General features: G+C 40.4%; 1 protein-coding gene across 10 annotated transcripts in view; it reads left to right on the forward strand.

Moving 5' to 3' along the window:
* The window catches only part of ica1 (islet cell autoantigen 1), a 139,433-nt gene that overhangs the window by 28,530 nt on the left and 90,397 nt on the right, over positions 1-20,506 (forward strand). For all 10 annotated transcript variants that reach the window (XM_043689871.2, XM_043689868.2, XM_043689873.2 and 7 more), the window contains 2 exons: positions 6,107-6,230; positions 8,064-8,262. In XM_043689871.2, the coding sequence (XP_043545806.1) occupies positions 6,107-6,230; positions 8,064-8,262 (323 nt within the window). The remainder of the gene's footprint in view (positions 1-6,106; positions 6,231-8,063; positions 8,263-20,506) is intronic.

Here is a 20,506-nt window from a genome sequence, read left to right on the forward strand (position 1 = left end):
AGGAGATGTGCGAGACAAGTTTTCATACAGAGGATGGTGAATGCCTGGAACGTGTTACCAGAGCAGCAGACACAATAGCAGCAATCAAGAAGCACCTAGACAAATACATGAATAGGTAGGGAATACAGGTAGTTATGGGAAAACGCACATTTCAGCAACATGATTTGGCTACAATGTCGCTGAATAATTAGGGAATGGTATTTTGGAAAACACTTACCTATGTCGGCAATAACACGATTCCAGCAGGGATTTGTTTGCACACTTTGTTCTGCACATGTGCCAATGTGTGCATCAAAATCTCTGCACTGCCCTGTCAGTGCAGGTTTTTGTGCCATTCTGTTCAAGCGCCAATGTCAGCTGCCGACAGAGCAGCTTTCTGTGAAGCGTACTGTACAGAGACAAAAAAACTGCAGATGCTGGAACCCGAAATACACAGGCAGGAGGCTGGAAGAACACAGCAAGCCAGGCAGCATCAGGAGAAGGAGAAGTCAACATTTCTGGTGTAACCCTTCTTCAGCACTTGGGGGTGGGTGTGGGGGAGCTGCAGATTAAAGGGGTGGCGGTGACAGGGTGATGGGGATAGGTGAAGACAGGTAGAGGGTACAGTCTGGTTAGTCAATGAGAGGAATAAATCCGGTTGGTGGCTGGGAGCAGTGGAAGGGATGGGGAGGGGTTGGGAAGGGAGTTAGAGGATTGGGAGGTAGGTTATTTGAAATTGGAGAACTCAATATTGAGTCTTCCGGACTGTAGGCTGTGCAGAAGGAAGATGAGGTGTTGTTCCACCAATTTGCGCTTTGGTTTATTTTGGCAACGGAGGAGGCCAAGGATGGTCATGTCAGAAAGGGAGTGGTTGGAGGAATTGAAATGGGCGTTGACTGTGAGGTCTGATCGGACCCTGCAGACTCTGATGCAAGCAGCTTTCTTACACTTTTTTAAATGTACTGTGTTAAATTTACTTTTATTTCATTAATAAAAAATAATTTCAGTCTTCATTCAGTCTGTGTTATACTATGCATTAGACTTGTGGGAGATCTTTGAGCAATTGTGATATTCTTTGCTGGTCTGCCTCTAACCCCACTTTTCCTATTGGCCCCATGATTTTTATTAAGTGACGTTTCACTGAACGCAACCATGGTGTTTTGGAGAACTACTTGTAGAGGGATATGCAGCCTGTAAGTGAAGACAATTTAGAATGGAAGGGCAAAAAGTGGCAGCGCAGGGTTGGAGGGGCAAAAAACCTGTTCTTGAACTGTATTGTTCTTTGTTCTTTATGTCATTGTCCTGCCAATTTGAGTACTTACCCATTACTCCAAATATCTGTTTCCTGACAGTCCACCAATTTCCTTTCCATTGGGAGAAAGTGAGGATTGCAGATGCTGAAGATCAGAGTCAAAGAGTGTGGTGCTGGAAAAGAACAGCTGGTTAGACAGTATCCGAGGAGCAGGAGAATCGACGTTTCCAGCATAAGCTCTTCAACGTCGATTCTCCTGCTCATTGGGATGCTGCCTGACCAGCTGTGCTTTTCCAGCACTGTACTCTTCGAATTTCCTATCCACACCCTCACTTCAGTGGGCTTCCAACTTAGCTAACATTCTCGTGTGTGGAATTTTATCAAAAACCTTCTGGACGTTCACACACTCTGTCCCTGATTCTTTGTTAATTTCTTCTGTATTTCAAGCAAGCAATCCTTTTCTGCTGTGAATACTGAAGCAAAATAATCGTTTAGCATGTCTGCTATTCTCCCATGGTCAGTGACAATATCCCTGTTCTCAGTTTTCATTGGGCTAGTAGTACTCTTAACCAGTCACTTTCCCTTTATGTAACTATAGAACCTCTTTTTTTTTTAAAATTATATCCCTTGCAAGTTTCCTTTCATAATCCTTTCTAGCCACTTTGTGGCTCTTTGTTGGTCTTTGTATTTGTAATTTTAAATAGCCATCGTTTGTTCTGGACTATCCTACAAGGGAAAACATTTCCACATCCACCCCATTAAGACCCCTCAGAATTTTACTTCGATCAAGTTGCCTAAACTCCAAGTTGACATAACTCTTGCCTGTCCAGTCTTTCCTCATACAACAATCTGTCCATTCCAGTCATTAGTCTAATAAACTTTCTCTTCTGTGAACTGAACTGTTTCCAATGCATTTCTATCTTTCCATATGTAAGGTGACCAATACCGTATACAGTAATCCAGATGTGGCTTCACCAATGCTCTGTATTACTGAAGCATCATCTCCCTATATTTGTACTCAGTCCCTCTTGCCATAAAGAATTACATCCTTTTAGCTTTCCTAACTACTTGCTCTGCCTGCATTTCAGTCTTGTGTGGCTTTTATGCTAGGACATCCAGATCTCTCTGCTTCTCCTGAGCTTTGTAATGTCTTGTCATTTTAATTTTTTAAATTCTTTCTGCCAAAATGCAAAAAAGAATCACATTTTCCCCATTACACCATTTACCAGAGCTTTCCATTTAAGAAAACTGTAGTCCATTTAGTCTAACATCTGTCAGTTCAGGTTGTACTTACAGGACAATTAGAAAGTCATATAGAATCTTCCTGGTACTGTGAAATGCAAATCATGTTTGACTAATTTATTTGCATTCTATGGGGATGTTTCAAGCAGGGTGGATAAAGGGAATCAGGAGATGTGTGTTTGGATTTCTGAAAGGAATTTGTTAAGGTGTCACATAAAAAGTTACCAGGCAATATAGGAGCTTGTGACATTTCAATGATTTATTCGCATAAATAGTGGAATGGCTCGCTTACAGAAAAGAGAGTTGGGGTAAGTGATCAAATGGAAGAATTCATGTGAATGAGTGCTGATGCATCAACTGTTTATAATCTATATTAATGACTTGGATGAAGGGACCAAGGTAGCAAACTTTGCTGACAATACAAAGATGAGTAGGAGAGAAAGTCATGAAGCAAAATTGAATAGGAGCATAGATTTAGCGAATGTGCAAAAATGTGACAAAGTATAATGTGGGAATATGTGAGGTTGTCAATGCTAGTAGGAAGAATAGAATAGCAGAATATTATTAAAATGGAGAGAGAATGCTGCAGGGAAAATGTGTGTCCTTTTACATGAATTACAAAATATTAACATGCATGTACAGGATGTAATTAGGAAGGCAAAGAGATTAGATTACATTACAGTGTGGAAACAGGCCCTTCAGCCCAACAAGTCCACACCGACCCGCCGAAGCGTAACCCACCCATACCCCTACATTTACCCCTTACCTAACACTACGGGCAATTTAGCATGGCCAATTTACCTGACCTGCACATCTTTGGACTGTGGGAGGAAACCGGAGCACCTGGAGGAAACCCACGCAGACACGGGGAGAACGTGCAAACTCCACACAGTCAGTCGCCTGAGGCGGGAATTGAACCCGGGTCTCTGGCGCTGTGAGGCAGCAGTGGCACAGATCATTGTCCTTTATTGCACAGATCATTGTCCTTTATTGCAAGGGGATGAAATTTACAACTAGGAAAGTCTTTCTACAACTGCACGGCATCAGTGAGATCATGCCCAAAGTACTGTGTGGGGTTTTGGTCACCTTATTTAAGGATGGATATATTTGCATCAGCATCAATTCTGAGCCAGTTTAGAGGAATGATCATTATGAAGCAAATGTGATTCTGAAAAGATTTTAACAAGGTACATATGCATGTAAATCTTGGAGTATACATAGGCCTCTCAAGCCTCTTCTACCATTTAATATGATCCTGGCTGATATGATTATTTCACAATCCCACAGTGAGGATGTTTTCCTATGTGGGTGGAATCTAGACTAAGGGATAGAGTCTAAAATAAAGGGTCCCCTGTTTATGACCAAGATGAGAAATTCTGCCTTGCATGATCATTCGTCTTTGGAATTTTCTACCCTAGAAAGCAGTGGTGACTGAGTCATTGTCCAACTCAGCCTTGACTATAATTGACTACATTGTCCAACTCAGCCTTGACTTGTGGGCGGCACGGTGGCACAGTGGTTAGCACTGCTGCCTCACAGTGCCAGAGACCCGGGTTCAATTCCCGACTCAGGTGACTGACTGTGTGGAGTTTGCACGTTCTCCCCGTGTCTGCGTGGGTTTCCTCCGGGTGCTCCGGTTTCCTCCCACAGTCCAAAGATGTGCAGGTTAGGTGAATTGGCCATGCTAAATTGCCCTTAGTGTTAGGTAATAAGGGGTAAATGTAGGGGTATGGGTGGGTTGCGCTTCGGCGGGTCGGTGTGGACTTGTTGGGCCGAAGGGCCTGTTTCCACACTGTAAGTAATCTAATCTAATCTATAATCTGACTTTTGATATACCAAGGAGCCAGAGGGTGGAGGAGATAGGTGCAAAGAGATCAGCCATTATCTTATTGAATAATAGGGCAGGATCAAGAGTCACTTGTTCTCCTGCATCAATTTCTCTTACAGCTGATGCCTACATTGGGCACCAAGTGATAAAGCTATACCTGTTTTCATCTAAGCTGAGGGAACTAATTAGAAATAGAAATAATTCTGTGGGAAGCTAGAGAAGTGATTGCTGGACCTGTTGCTGATATATTTGTATCATCGATAGTCACAGGTGAGGTGCCGGAAGACTGGAGGTTGCAAAACGTGGTGCCACTGTTTAAGAAGGGCGGTAAAGACAAGCCAGGGAACTATAGACCGGTGAGCCTGACCTCAGTGGTGGGCAAGTTGTTGGAGGGAATCCTGAGGGACAGGATGTACATGTATTTGGAAAGGCAAGGACTGATTCGGGATAGTCAACATGGCTTTGTGCGTGGGAAATCATGTCTCACAAACTTGATTGAGTTTTTTGAAGAAGTAACAATGAAGATTGATAAGGGCAGAGCAGTAGATGTGATCTATATGGACTTCAGTAAGGCGTTCGACAAGGTTCCCCATGGGAGACTGATTAGCAAGGTTAGATCTCATGGAATACAGGGAGAACTAGCCATTTGGATGCAGAACTGGCTCAAAGGTAGAAGACAGAGGGTGGTGGTGGAGGGTTGTTTTTCAGACTGGAGGCCTGTGACCAGTGGAGTGCCACAAGGATCGGTGCTGGGTCCTCTACTTTTTGTCATTTCCATAAGTGATTTGGATGTGAACATAAGCGGTACAGTTAGTAAGTTTGCAGATGTCACCAGAATTGGGGGTGTAGTGGAAAAGCGAAGAGGGTTTTCTCAGATTACAACAGGATCTAGACCAGATGAGCCAATGGGCTGAGAAGTGGCAGATGGGGTTTAATTCAGATAAATGCGAGGTGCTGCATTTTGGGAAAACAAATCTTAGCAGGACTTATACACTTAATGGTAAGGTCCTAGGGAGTGTTGCTGAACAAAGAGACCTTGGAGTCCATGTTCATAGCTCCTTGAAAGTGGAGTCGCAGTTAGATAGGATAGTGAAGAAGGTGTTTGGTATGCTTTCCTTTATTGGTCAGAGTATTGAGCACAGGAGTTGGGAGGTCATGTTGCAGCCGTACAGGACATTGGTTAGGCCAATGTTGGAATATTGCGTGCAATTCTGGTCTCCTTCCTATCGGAAAGATGTTGTGAAACTTGAAAGGATTCAGAAAAGATTTACAAGGATGTTACCATGGTTGGAGGATTTGAGCTGTAGGAAGAGGCTGAACAGGCTGTGGTTGTTTTCCCTGGAGCGTCGGAGGCTGAGGGGTGACCTTATAGAGGTTTACAAAATTATGAGGGGCATGAATAGGATAAATAAATAAAGTCTTTTCCCTGAGGTTGTGGAATCCAGAGTGAGACGGTTTAGGGTGAGAGGGGAAAGATATAAAAGAGACCTAAGGGGCAACTTTTTCACGCAGAGGGTGGTACACGTATGGAATGAGCTGCCAGAGGATGTGGTGGAGGCTGGTGCAATTGCAACATTTAAGAGGCATTTGGATGGGTATATGAATAGGAAGGGTTTGGAGGGATATGGGCCGGGTGCTGGCCGGTGGGACTAGATTGGGTTGGGATATTTGGTCGGCATGGACAGGTTGGACCGAAGGGTCTGTTTCCATGCTGTACATCTCTATGACTCTGTAAAAAGGGAGAATAATGAAAAACACAAGTTTTGATTTGTTACAAAATGTTACACTTTATTTTTCCTTTTCAGTTTTATCTCAGGAAGAAAATGAATTGGGACGATTCCTTAGATCACAGGGTTCACAGGATAAAACCAGAGCAGGGAAAATGATGCAGGCATCTGGAAAAGCACTATGTTTCTCTTCACAACAAAGGTACTAAAATTATTTCAGGGAAATATTCTGCATTATATTTAGCATAAATATGGTAGTTTGGTCAGGCACTGGACTCGTGACTAGAATGGTATACAATTTGAGTAGTAGGAAATCAAATTTGTCTTTCTGACTGTTTCACATGCATTTAATTCACACCTTGGTGCAGCTGTCCGAATGTTGTTCTGAAGTGACTCAATGTAAGTTGTTAATGCTCACCTCCTACTGGATGTCTCTCGTTCAGCTGTGTCAAAGACCTGTTGGAATCATCTCACTGATGCACATTGTTAACATAAAATAGTTGTGAAAAAGAAATGGAAAAATATCATATTCAAAGCTAGGCAATTACTCAGTCGAATAACTGTACCCACATGGCCAACACAAATATTGCTCTTTGATTTTGAAAAAGCTGATGAATTTGTGTCCAAGGATTGAATTTAGTTATCTTGATTGTAATTCATCTTTTTTCAGCATAAAACACTAATTTATTAATTAAGCTACTCCTTTAACCGTTGCATTTTACTTTTGATTTACCACCTGTCAGGGTGGGTTCTTTTTTAAGGACAGTTTACAGGGTGATTTAGTATTAATAGCTACCAGTTAATAGCTAAATCTGGCACTGAGAAGCTGAACAGGAGTAATCTTAAGCAAAAATTGCCAGTTCTCTTTCAAGCTCATTGAGATCTTGATCAGCCACACGTAAATGCAATCTCTCAATCAGGTTCCTCAAACCAATCTCAATAATTATTTAATTGGGAGTGAGAACTTGCAAAGGATTATCCATTCTTGCTATCCAATTTTTCAAGTTTGTGACATTCATAATGGTTCATGGGTTGATTAAATGAGCAGGTGTAGCCATTTACCTATATAACAGAACACTAAATTTTACAAAGAAAAAAGGGATGCTGATTTCGTTCCATTGCCATGCTCATCTCCCTCACTGAATTCATGTGTATCGAATAGCTAACTGGTGTAAAGCTTAGCGGGATAGGAGATAAGAGCATTCTGAAGACTTACTTTAGGAATCTGGATAGATTTAATAGACCCCTTCAAAGTCACCTGTATGCACAATGTGAGTACCAGAAGGAAATGGGAACAGGGTTTTATGGGTGAGTATTTTGCACTAATTATACATTATTAAGGTATGAATAACAATTTTAAGTACCTATCTGCATATTGTGTTATTTTGGAATATGTTATTTCCCAGCACAGAGTGGGAGTTAACACTGATATAATTATAAATGTAACAAAGTTAATTAAAGGATGTCAGGATATTAGTGAAAATTTGTTTCTTCAATTTCTAGGTTTCCTGTCATCAATCTGTCCTGTTGATTGAATTTTTATTTTAAACCTCTTTTCGTTATTTATTTAACAGATCCGTCTAAAATTTAACATCTGCTTTCATTGCACTACATTGATCATCGGTTGTTCTTTTTTTCAAAATCTGTTGTTCTTTTTTTTGTTACTCATCCCTATGCTTTCATATATCCTTCCTTTTGCTTTTATTTAAACTAATTTATTTGCACTTCTCACTGTGCTAGATTTCCTTGCAAGCTATCTTTGTCTGTACCATTCTGACTGTAATGTACTTAATGACTAATGTGGTTCTAACAAATGGAATTGGATGCTAACAATGGTACAGTTTTTTTTCTAAAAAAAGTTTTGAGCAGTATGATTCCCAATTATTTTCTGACAAGTTGCTGTTTGTTCACAGTAAGTGACTTAGTTTGTAACAACAACAACTAAAGCACAGAGAGGACGAGAAGAAATATAATGCTATTTCTCTTCCTAGTACTAAGAAGTAAAAGCGCTAATCTGTTGTGGTTAATACTTTAGATTGGCACTTCGCAGTCCTTTATGTCGGCTGTACCAGGAGGTCGAAACTTTTAGGTACCGTGCCATTTCTGATACTTGGTTGACTGTGAACCGTATGGAACAGTCTCGCACAGAATATCGGGGAGCATTACTGTGGATGAAAGATGTTTCTCAGGAATTGGATCCTGATATGTATAAGCATCTTGAAAAGTTTAGGAAGGTAAGAATTATATATTTTGATAATCTTCTGTGACCCCTTTTGGATAGGCTTTGCAATTAGAAATACTGGCAACAGAGGATACTTCTTTGGTGGGTAAGTGAAGCTGAGGCCACAAAACGATCAGCCATGATGGCAGAGCAGGCTCAAAGGGTCGGATGACCTCCTATTGCTCGGAGTTCTTGTGTTCTTATGTATTAGTGCACAATTGAAGCTTGAAATGCTCATTTTATAGTTAGAACACTTGACCTCCCTTTTCCCAAAGTAGTGGAGTTGTGATTTTTTTTTGTTGTTGGTGACATGTTTCAAAGTTTTGAAACTTTGGAATCTTGAATTGTGTTCTTTCTGCTGATGAATGTGTAAGAGTTTATTTACTGATAGTAAGACACCCGGTATGTTGCATCCTTTTAATTGCATTCAGGAATTTGTTAATATAAAATTGTGGTATTTGGATGGTAAACTGTACTGCACAATAATTAATAAACTTTACAATAGCATGTCATGCCACAGGTCACTTGCTTTAACTATGGGCAGAAAGCAATTCATTTTTAGCACCATGTAGCTATTGCTAATTTGCATTAATTAACATTCTAAACAGGAACAGTAGCGTTATTTCCTAATCCTGATCCATGTGCTCATCCTCATCCTAAATCATCTTATCACCATTTTAATTAAGAAACTAATTATTCTTAAATGTTGACAATGCTGACAGCCTCACAAACACCAGTGTTTAAAAGCTCTTTCTGATATCTGTCCAAAATGTCTTGCATTTAACATTGTATCCATATCCCTTCATTCCATTTCCCTCAACCACTGGTAGCATTTTGTTTTAAAACAATCTTGTTAAAGGTTGTTAACTCCAGGAATATATCCATTCATCTCACAACCTTTGACCACTGTGACCAAACAACAAATTTTCCAACCCATAATATTTTTATAATTATGAAGTAAACCAGTTCAAAAGAGATTGACTGACTAAAGCACTGGTTCAATTTTGTTCTGAAAAATACTGCTGAGCTGACAGCGCTCACCATTAGTTATGTGGAAAATAGGCAGCAACTTTGCATGAATGCATAAGCACAGGTATATGTAGAAATCCAAATGTTACTGTCTGAACTGTTGTCCTCCTAAAACTATGCAAAAATGCCATCAAACTCCTACTCGAATACCTTGAACCTTAGCAATGTCTGTATTTCCACTTAGATATGGACAAAACAAGCCAAAAATATCATAGGTTGTTCATTCTAGTACAAGTATGTTTTTAATGATACGTTTAATCATTAGTACTACAAAACAACCACTCTAGCAAAATTTGCTATTAGCAAAGCAGTATGGTTGGATTACTTCTGTTTTTAGTTGTTAGAGATTTAAAAAATATTTTCCTTTCACTTTTCCTTTCTTTTTCTCTCTCTCTTTATAATCCATTTCTTTTCGTTCTCTCTTTATTTTGCATAGTGTCCTAACATTAAAAATGCTATTATAGCCAAGTTGCTAGCTCAGACTCAGTGTTTTGCTTATTATCAGTACATCAATATGGTTAATACAATACACAATTATTTTTCCTGTTAGTACAGATCCCAAGTGTCCGGTAGAGTGTGCTGTACTTCTTGAAATGCTAACTGAGAGCACTTTGATCTGTAAAAACTGAAATGTACAAGTTAAACAAATGGTGGACACTATTCATCTCACACTTGGAGTAAAATCAGTTCAATGTGCTTTTTAAATGCACCCATGATTTTTCTCATGGGTTGCTTCTACCAGTGTCCTGGTGATGCATCAATAATTAATTCATTGAAGAAATGCTCCATCAAGTTTAAAATTATTAGAGCTTGGAGATCTTCCTGCTTCACTGTACACTGGATAATCTAAATTGTCTTCTGGATAAGTACTCAGTGCCGTACAGGAAAAACATGGTGGGAGGAGGTCACACCAGTAGACTCAGTATTATTCATTAATTACAAAGAGCTTTTGCAAAATTGATCCTTGGATAAGCATCTCATTACACAGTTGCTGAAGAGGAAACGAAATTAGTGCTTCAGTATTCCTGAAGATTTTTAATGAATACTATGACATATGGGAATTGCAATTGAATTAATGTTCAGTAAATACATTTTTGAAAAAGTAATTGGTTTTCATGGCAATCTACATACACTTGAAAAAATGTGTCCCTAATTTGTTTAACTTGTATGTTCTTAGTCTTACAAAATGTGCATAGAAATAGGCCACTGTGTCACTGAGATGTTGTTTTTGATCCAAGTTCAAAACGTTATTAATTTTTATTATCAAGATGCAATTGTATTGTGACAACCTTCTGTCTTGTAAAATAACTTGTGCTGTGGTGTTCATTTTTAGTCTGATGTGGCTCAAGAACCCAATCTATTTGTTGCAGAGCAAGGATGTTGCTGAGCACGTGCATAATTCATTGGTCTCTGTTCTCTCTGGCTCACTACTTGACCAGCTGAACTATTTATTTCTGTTCACCTCTTCTAATATGATTACAAACAACCACCCTCTAGAAGTCATGCCATTGTGACTATCTTCTAGTTGTCAATGTCTGTTTTCACAGTTTGCTTACAGCTATCCTCATATTGGTATGAATAGATTTTTGAAAATTGTGCTGCAACTGATCACATGACTCTGAAGCGTCTGTAAGAGAGAAGACACCACTCTAGAATGAACATGTAAAAAGAGTAATTTTAGGTACTACATTATGGTCTGTATTTGATAAAGTACTTTGTATAGATGTAACTATAGGAGTGTTTCAGTTCATAAAGAGTTGAAGTTATTTGGAGATAAGGAGCAAGCTGTCTCTTGGACAGTGTATGAGCCAGAGATACTTGAGAGCAATATCTTGATGTGCACGCAGCAAGATTGTCTTAAGGCACAAGACTAGGACCATTGGCAATTGAGAGAAAGGATCTTCAAAGCCAGAATCTGAAGTTAAACAAAATCCAAGGGTACACCTGAAAACAGATAATTCAGAAGGTGGGAAAGGACCTTGGAAATCTTTGGCAGTGCAGCTAATCGTTGGAAGACTTTGATTATAGGGCTCAGGATAGTGTAAAAGGACTTTGGAGACTTAAAATCTAGCCACGAACCAGTAATACACTGAAGAGAATGAAAACAGAATTGGAACACTTAGACAGCAAAAACTCCAGTACTCACCATGCAGAGCAAGAGCACACCAATCAGTGTTGAGAATTCTGAAGATCAGAAACAAACAAAAATGCTGGAGAAACTCAGAAGGTCTGGTAGCATCTGTGAAGAAAGAGACAGTTAATGATCAAAGTCTGACACTGGGAGGTTTTTCCAAACTGCAATTCAGAGGTCAGACCTTGAGATGGGCAGTCGCTGATATGATGCCTGTTCTCTACAGCAATCTATTTGTAATTGATGCCCTTGTGTTTTGTTGATGCTTTAGAGTAAAGCAGGTGTGGCCTACCTTGGGCAGATGCTAGGGCAAAATTTATGACATCCTGGACAGCCTTGAGATAAATTGCTCCCTCCACCTGACCCTTGCATCTCCCTAATTCAGTCCAATGGGATGCAAAACAAAATGTTTGTTTTGGTTTAAAAAATTGCTGTGAGGATGACATATTTAGATTTTACAGTAGGCCTGTATATCTAAGGGACAAATTTCTACCAAATTCCTGGGGCTTTTAACCTGGGGCCATAAGGGACCCAGTTCCAAAGAGGAACAGCTGAGAACTCACTAGAGTGGATTAGATCACTTAGTGTGGAAACAGGCCCTTCGGCCCAGCAAGTCTACACCGACCCGCCAAAGCGCAACCCACCCAGACCCATACCCCTACATTTACCCCTTCACCTTACACTACGGGCAATTTAGCATGACCAATTCACCTAACCTGCACATTTTTTGGACTGTGGGAGGAAACCCACGCAGACACGGGGAGAATGTGAAAACTCCACACAGTCAGTCACCTGAGGCGGGAATTGAACCCGGGTCTCTGGCGCTGTGAGGCAGCAATGCTAACCACCGTGCCGTCCACTAATGGAGGGTGGGGGCGTAAGCTGTGTACTAACAGAGAAAGATTAGCACGTTTGGCTTTTACACATTCCTGCTGGTCAATAGTGTGAGTTGAATTGTGAAGAAAACTATCACACAAGCAGAAATCGTGCTAATTTGCTCCACCACTCACTACACACATCCAGACAAATATTTTTGAACACAATATGAATTTGTATTTATAATGTGTTCATGAGCAATATTTGTGGTACAAACTGCTGTAATTGTGAATTTTGTTCTCCCTGTGATATTTGTTCAAAAGATAATATTTCTTTTTCTCTTTTTAATATTTACGATTTTACATTTTGACATGGTAGAAATTAATTTTCTATTTGGCAGAGTAGCTCAGTTAATGTTCCAAAACATGTTTTAAAATTGTCTAAAGTTTCAACTTCAATGGTTCATAGGCACTATAGGAATTTTGTTTCATATCAGTAGTTTTGAAAGTATTAAAATAAAATACGTAAATCTGTAAATTAGTATGTTAGGGATCATAACATTTAAATATTAAAAAATATAACTGCAATATCAATTAGAAACTTTGGTATAATTAATGATTTGGTTGTGCTATTAAGATATTTTAGATTGCAGTTAATCATAATTCTCTATTGTAATCCACATTAAATTGATGAGTAAACGATTAAGCCCTTAAAAAGGAACAAAAAATAAATGAAAAAGAATATTATTTTGTTGTTCCTTCATGGGATGTGGGCACTGCTGACTAGGCCAGCATTTATTGCCCATGCCTAAATACTCTTGAGAAAGTGTTGGTGAGCTATCTTTTTAGACTGCTGAAATCCATGGAGTGCAGGTGTGCCATGATGCTCTTAAGAAAGTAATTCCTGGATTTTCACCAAATCACTCTAAGAGGTAACAATATTGTTCTCAGACACCATAGTGTGTGTTTTGGAAACAACATTGCAGTGACCTTTCATGGTATTCCCATGAATTTATTGCCATTGTCCTTCTAAATGTAGATATCATTGGTTTGGAATATGCTACCAAATGAAGCTTAGTGAGTTCCTGTGCATTTTGTAAATAGTACTCACTGCTCCCTGTGTGTTGGTGGAGGGTGTGAATGTTGAAGGTAATGGATGGAGTGCTTTTTGTTCTGGATGGTATTACATTTATTGCGTATCATTGGAACTGCATTTGTGATTATTGATTTTATTGTTTTAATGCACACATATGATATGAACAGAACTCAAAGATGAGCTTCTGCACAAATTTGAAACCCATATATTTCACATGCAACTCTGGAGTTTTGAGATATTCACTTCCTGCAATTTGGATGAGCATTCAGCAAGCTGCCTTTTTTAAGTCATTTTTTGAGATTAACAGTTAGTTCAAGTATTCTAGAGCCATCAATTTTTTTTCTTCCTGATGATACTTATTGCTATTCACCTGACCTCCTGCCATCTGTGCATTTGTGCAAAACAAATTGTTGAAAGTCAGTGAGGAAAATACACAGTATGAGAAATATTTAACAGTTTGCATGCTTAGCATGCTTTTTGTATTTTATTTTGTTCTCATTGTTTCATTTTTCACCTCTAGATTTTTTTTCTCCAACTGAGTTGGAGAGTTTGAGCTAAAGGAAGAGGCTGAATAGGCTGGGGCTATTTTCCCTGAAATGTCAGAAGCTGAGGGAAGTTCATAAAATCCTGAGGGGCATTGATATGGTGAATAGCCGAGGTCTTTTTCCCAGTGTGGGGGAGTCCAAAACTAGATGGCATAGGTTTAGGGTGAGAGGAGAAAGGTTTAAAAGGCACCTGAGGGGCAGCTTTTTCATCCAAAAAGGCAGGTGCAATAAAAATATTTCAAAGGCACCTGAATGGGTATTGAATAGGAAGGGTTTAGAAGGATATGGGCCAAATGCTGGCAAATCACACGATCAATTTTAGATATCTGATTGTCGTGAAGGGTCTGGGTTAAAGGAAAGTAGCCTTTTGTTTTCAAATCCTATTTTCCTGACTGAAAATGCATAAATTCAATGAGCGAACTGAACCATCCGTTTTTCTTCTTCATGAAGTAAACACCAATCTCTTATGCTATATAAAGACATGGCAATTTCCAACACATGGAGGTCGTTTGGTCCAGCTTGCCTATTGCTAAAGCTGTCTTAAAAAATAATCAGGTCTTTCTTCACTTCACCTGGCAAAGAATAAATATTGAACTGGACACCAGAAAAATTGCCTGACTTCCTTTGATTAGAATTATGGTGTATTTCACCTTGATCTTGACCAATTTTTAGAATGAAATGTTAAATGTGATTCTGCAATTGGGCAACACTTGCTAAGCATTTTTGAGTATAGCAATAGCTGCACTAACAATTATTTTTAAGATGATCAGCAATTCAGGCAGCATCCGAGGACAGGCAAAATCGACGTTTCGGGCAAAAGCCCTTCATCAGGAATAAAGGCAGAGAGCCTGAAGCGTGGAGAGATAAGCTAGAGGAGGGTGGGGGTGGGGATAGAGTAGCATAGAGTACAATAGGTCAGTGGGGGAGGAGATGAAGGTGATAGGTCAGGGAGGAGAGGGTGGAGTGGATAGGTGGAAAAGGAGCTGGGCAGGTTGGACAAGTCCGGACAAGTCAACGGGATCGTGTTGCTGGAGTTTAGAAACTAGGATGAGGTGGGGGAAGGGGAAATGAGGAAGCTGTTGAAATCCACATTGATGCCCTGGGGTTGAAGTGTTCCGAGGCGGAAGATGAGGCGTCCTTCTTCCATGCGTCTGGTGGTGAGGGAGCGGCGGTGGAGGAGGCCCAGCACCTCCATATCCTCGGCTGAGTGGGAGGGGGAGTTGAAATGTTGAGCCACGGGGCGGTTTGGTTGATTGGTGCGGGTGTCTCGGAGATGTTCCCTAAAGCGCTCTGCTAGGAGGCGCCAAGTCTCCCCAATGTAGAGGAGACCACATCGGGAGCAATGGATACAATAAATGATATTGGTGGATGTGCAGGTAAAACTTTGGATGTGGAAGGCTCCTTTAGGGCCTTGGATGGAGGTGAGGGAGGAGGTGTGGGCACAGGTTTTACAGTTCCTGCGGTGGCAGGGGAAAGTGCCAGGATGGGAGGGTGGGTCGTAGGGGGGCGTGGACCTGACCAGGTAGTCACGGAGGGAACGGTCTTTGCGGGAGGCGGAGAGGGGTGGGAAGGGAAATTGCGGTCTCTAAAGAAGGAGGCCATCTGGTGTGTTCTATGGTGGAACTGCTCCTCCTGGGAGCAGATACGGCGGAGGCGGAGGAATTGAGAATACGGGATGGCATTTTTGCAAGAGGTAGGGTGGGAAGAGGTGTAATCCAGGTAGCTGTGGGAGTCGGTGGGTTTGTAGAAAATGTCAGTGTCAAGTCGGTTGTTACTGATGGAGATGGAGAGGTCCAGGAAGGGGAGGGAGGTGTCAGAGATGGTCCAGGTAAATTTAAGGTCAGGGTGGAATGTGTTGGTGAAGTTGATGAATTGCTCAACCTCCTCGCGGGAGCACGAGGTGGCGCCAATGTAGTCATCAATGTAGCGGAGAAAGAGGTGGGGAGTGGTGCTGGTGTAATTACGGAAGATCAACTGCTCTATGTAACCAACAAAGAGACAGGCATAGCTGGGGCCCATACGTGTGCCCATGGCTACCCCTTTGGTCTGGAGGAAGTGGGAGGATTCAAAGGAGAAATTGTTAAGGGTGAGGACCAGTTCGGCCAAACGAATGAGAGTGTCGGTGGAGGGGTACTGTTGGGAACGTCTGGAGAGGAAAAAACGGAGGACTTGGAGGCCCTGGTCATGGTGGATGGAGGTGTAGAGGGATTGGATATCCATGGTGAAGATGAGGCGTTGGGGGCCGGAGAAACAGAAGTCTTGGAGGAGGTGGAGGGCGTGGGTGGTGTCTCGAACATATGTGGGGAGTTCCTGGACTAGGGGGGGATAGGACAGTGTCGAGGTAGGTAGAGATGAGTTCAGTGGGGCAGGAGCATGCTGAGACAATGGGTCGGCCAGGGTGGTCAGGCTTGTGGATCTTGGGAAGGAGTTAGAACCTGGCAGTGCGGGGTTCCCGGACTATGAGTTTGGAAGCTGTGGGTGGGAGATCTCCTGAGGTGATGAGGTTCTGTATGGTCTGGGAGATGATGGTTTGGTGATGGGGGTTGGGGTCATGGTCAAGGGGGCGGTAGGAAGAGGTGTCCTCGAGTTGGCGTTTGGCTTCAGTGATGTAGAGGTCAGTGCGCCAGACTACCACTGCGCCCCCTTTGTCCGCTGGCTTGATGGTGAGGTCAGGATTGGAGCAGAGGGATTGGAGGGCTGCGCGTTGTGAGGGTGAGAGTATAATTGGAGAAAGTAACAGGAAAATGTCTCACCTAATTAGAGTTACCAATCAACACACTTTCTTCCTGTGGCATAGTTTGTTGTGATCACTTGAAATTTTAGCATTTCTGTGTTTTGCAAGATAATGCTTCAGCACCATGTCTCTTTTCTGCGACTTAGCTCAGTCCTGGGAATCTGAATAGTAAAAATGCAAATACAGACTGAGATTCTAGTCATACTGTAAACTGTTACCACTGGCTGGCTGGCTGATATAATTCATCAATTTCTTTCTCACTTTTTAAAATCTATAACCACTTTTTTGAATTAACTTCAATTGACTAGACAACTGTATCCTGAATTTTTCTTTGTCTATTTGCTGTCCAAGTTGCCTTTACTAGAAAAACGAACAGCTTTCTGAAGTACTGCTTTATACTCCAATTTTTCTTTTAAACCATGCACTTCCTAGTTTTCAAGCCATGCTTAAGAAACAAACATTTCCACTTGTCTGAAAATGTTGATGTTATCTTTATTTTGCATCTTCATAAATAAGAGAAATGCATACATTCAGAGAACATAGCAATGTCAACATTTATTTATAGTTAAGGAAGAAATGTAAACCAAATGGTCTAAATAGCAGATTGTTTTGGAGTATTGTAGCACTCAGGAAATGGGAAAGAATATGATCATATGAACAAAAGTAGGCCACGCAGCTCTGTGAGCTTGGAAGGTCATTCAATAAGATCAGCACTGATCTGATTTTAACTTCAACTCTTAAGTTTCTGCATACCCCAATAATCTTTCATTTCGTTTTGTAATCAGTAATCTGCTTCTGCTTTAAAAATATTTTAAAGATTCTGCTTTCACTATCTTTTTGTGAGAAAGTAAATTCCAAAGACCTGCAAGTGTCTGATCACTTATTTTTCCTCATTTGATTAAATGGGTGACCTCCCATTATTAAAATCTGATCTCTATTTCTAGACACTCTCCACTAAGAGGAAACCTTCTTTTACATGTCCACCCCTCAAGTCAAGTCCCCTCAGAATTTTGAATGTTTGTTTTTTAATCAAGTCACCTGACTCTTCTAAACCCCATTGGATGCCTGTCCAGGCTTTTTATCATGAGGCAATCTGCTCATTCCAGGTATTGTTCTGGCAAACCTTCTCTGAACTGCTTCCAATGCATTAACATCCTTCCATATGAACAGTGATCAGTACAGTACACTGTACTCCAAACGCACTCTCACCATTGTCCTATATAACTTCTGCTTGCAATAAAAATAACATCTTATTAGATTTCCTAATTACCTGCTGTATCTGCATGCTATGCTTTTGTAGCTTGTGTATTAGGGCACCCAAATCTCTATGCATGTCAGCTGTATAACCTCTCGCCATTTAGACATTATACTTTTTTTTATTCTTCTGCCAAAATGGATAATTTCACATTTCCCCATATTATACTCCATTTGCCAGATCTTTGTCCATTTACTTAATCAATCTGTGTCCATTTATGGCTTATGGCTTCTTCACAACTCCATTTCCTATCTTTGTGTCATGAATAAATTCACCTATCATTCCTTCATCCAAATTGTTTATATAAATTGTAAAGAATTGAGGCCCCACTACTGAACCCTGTGGCATGCCACTCATGATATTCTGCTGGCCTGAAAAAGACGCAGTTATCCCTGATCTGTTTTTTGCTAACTAGTCAATCTACCACCCATGCTAATATGTTACTCTACTCCTTGAGCTTTTAATTTCTGCAACCTTTGTAAGTACAATACATCCACTAGTTCACCTTTTTCCACAGCACACTTTAAATCTTCAAAGAACTCCCATAAATCAGTTAAATATGATTGCTCGCTGATAAATGTTGGCTCTGTTGATTACCTTGAACTTATCCAAGTGCCTTGTTATAACACCTTTAATAGCTTCTAATGTTTTCCGTATGATAGATATTCAGCTAACTTGCCTGTTGTTCTCCTGGTTTCTGCCTCTATCCCTTTTTTTTAATAGAGGAGTTGAATTTACTACTTTCCAATTGAATGAACTTTCCCTGAATCAAAAGTGTTCTGGAAAATTTTAAATCAACCCATCAACTGTTTCACTGGTGACTAGTTTTAAAATCAGAGGATGAAATCATCAGGACCTTGGGACTTATTAACTCTCAGTTCCAACAATTTACTCAGCACTATTTTCCTGGTAATTGTTTTGTTTTTGGGTCTCTTCCCGCCCTTTACTTTCCTGATTTTACAGCTATTTCTAGGATGTTATTTGTATCATCACTCGTGGAAACCGATGTGAGTGCCATTTCTTGTTTTGTCTGCCATCTTGTAATTCTTGCTAATTATTTGTTTTTTTTTATTGAAACAACACCTGTTGTGCTAACTCTTAGTATTTTTTCTTTAATTATTAATTACCAGAAAAGAAGAATTTCATTGGCATATATAGTACAATTTACACAAGGTTAATAAACCTTCCATGGTAAAGCAGAGATTTTTCTTCAAAGTTAGAAGAAAACTCTCTCTCTAATATTTTCAGCGTGAACCTACAAGCTTTCCTTTCTATTTCCACTCATGTCATGGGCATCTGTGTGAAGAGGTAATTGACTTTTATAAGGTACAGACTGTAAACGACAGGTGACTTCTTAATGAATATGCGATTCAGTTTCAGTTGGGGCAGCAGCAATTGATTTGTGTGTTAGAATAATCCAATTTATTTGTTTATTTCATGGCAGTTTAATCACCAATGCCAGAGTTGAATGTTAGGGTATAATTTACTTCCCATGACATTGAGGACAATTTACAGCTTTGCTTTGAAAAAACCAGTTGCTCCCATTAATAGATTTACTTGAAAGAGCTGATAGGCCCCAACATTTCAGCAACGTACTCTGAGCATTGTCTGGAGCAATGACTGGAACAAGTGAGAAGTAGTTCTATATAATAGAGGTATGGGAAAGTGGGCAGGATTTTATTGTTGATTAGTCAAGCTACTCTGTTTTTGCCTTATGTTCAAATCTGCTATATGTATTGACTGAACTAAAACAAGATTTTCAAGATTGAATAGTTTGGGAATAAATAAATTATTTGCGATTACTTGTGTGCATGTTTGGTTTCCCATTCAGAGAAACGTTCTTCATTGTTGTGGGTCAATTTTTTTTTAGATTAGATTACATTAAGTGTGGAAACAGGCCCTTCGGCCCAACAAGTCCACACCGACCCGCCGAAGCGTAACCCACCCATACCCCTACATTTACCCCTTACCTAACACTACGGGCAATTTAGCATGGCCAATTCACCTGCCCTGCACATCTTTTGGACTGTGGGAGGAAACCGGAGCACCCGGAGGAAACCCACGCAGACACGGGGAGAACGTGCAAACTCCACACAGTCAGTTGCCTGAGGCGGGAATTGAATCCGGGTCTCTGGCACTGTGAGGCAGCAGTGCTAACCTGAGGCAGCAATTGTAAATATATTTTTATCAAAACAAACATTTTGTCAAGCTGTGAGAAAAGGCTTGCCCACATGGGTATTTTCCATGGTCACCTTCATTAATAGTAGGAAATTAGCTAGCAGCTTGACTAATTTCATCTAAAGAACATGTAAGTGTTCTTATTTCATTCTTCTCTCATTTTCCTCATTCCTGAACTCTGACTAAAATGCAAGGAGAAGCAACGATGGACTGTTAACTCAGAGAGGCAGATAATGTTCTGGGACTTGGGTTCAAATCCTGCCACAGCAGATGATAGAATTCGAATGCAATAAATATCTGGAACTAAGAGTCTAATGGTGATCATGAATACATTGCCGATTTGTTGGAAAAACTCACCTTGTTCACTAATGTCCTTTTAAGGAAGGAAACTTATCAGGTGTAGCTGACATGTGACTCCAGATCTAGAGCAATATGGTTGACTCTTTAACTGCCCTTGGGCAATTAGGGATGGGC

The sequence above is a fragment of the Chiloscyllium plagiosum genome, unplaced genomic scaffold (genome assembly GCF_037043375.1).
Source record: "Chiloscyllium plagiosum isolate Xiang-an unplaced genomic scaffold, Cpla_swu_hap1 HiC_scaffold_5, whole genome shotgun sequence".
Taxonomy (NCBI): Eukaryota; Metazoa; Chordata; class Chondrichthyes; order Orectolobiformes; family Hemiscylliidae; genus Chiloscyllium; species Chiloscyllium plagiosum.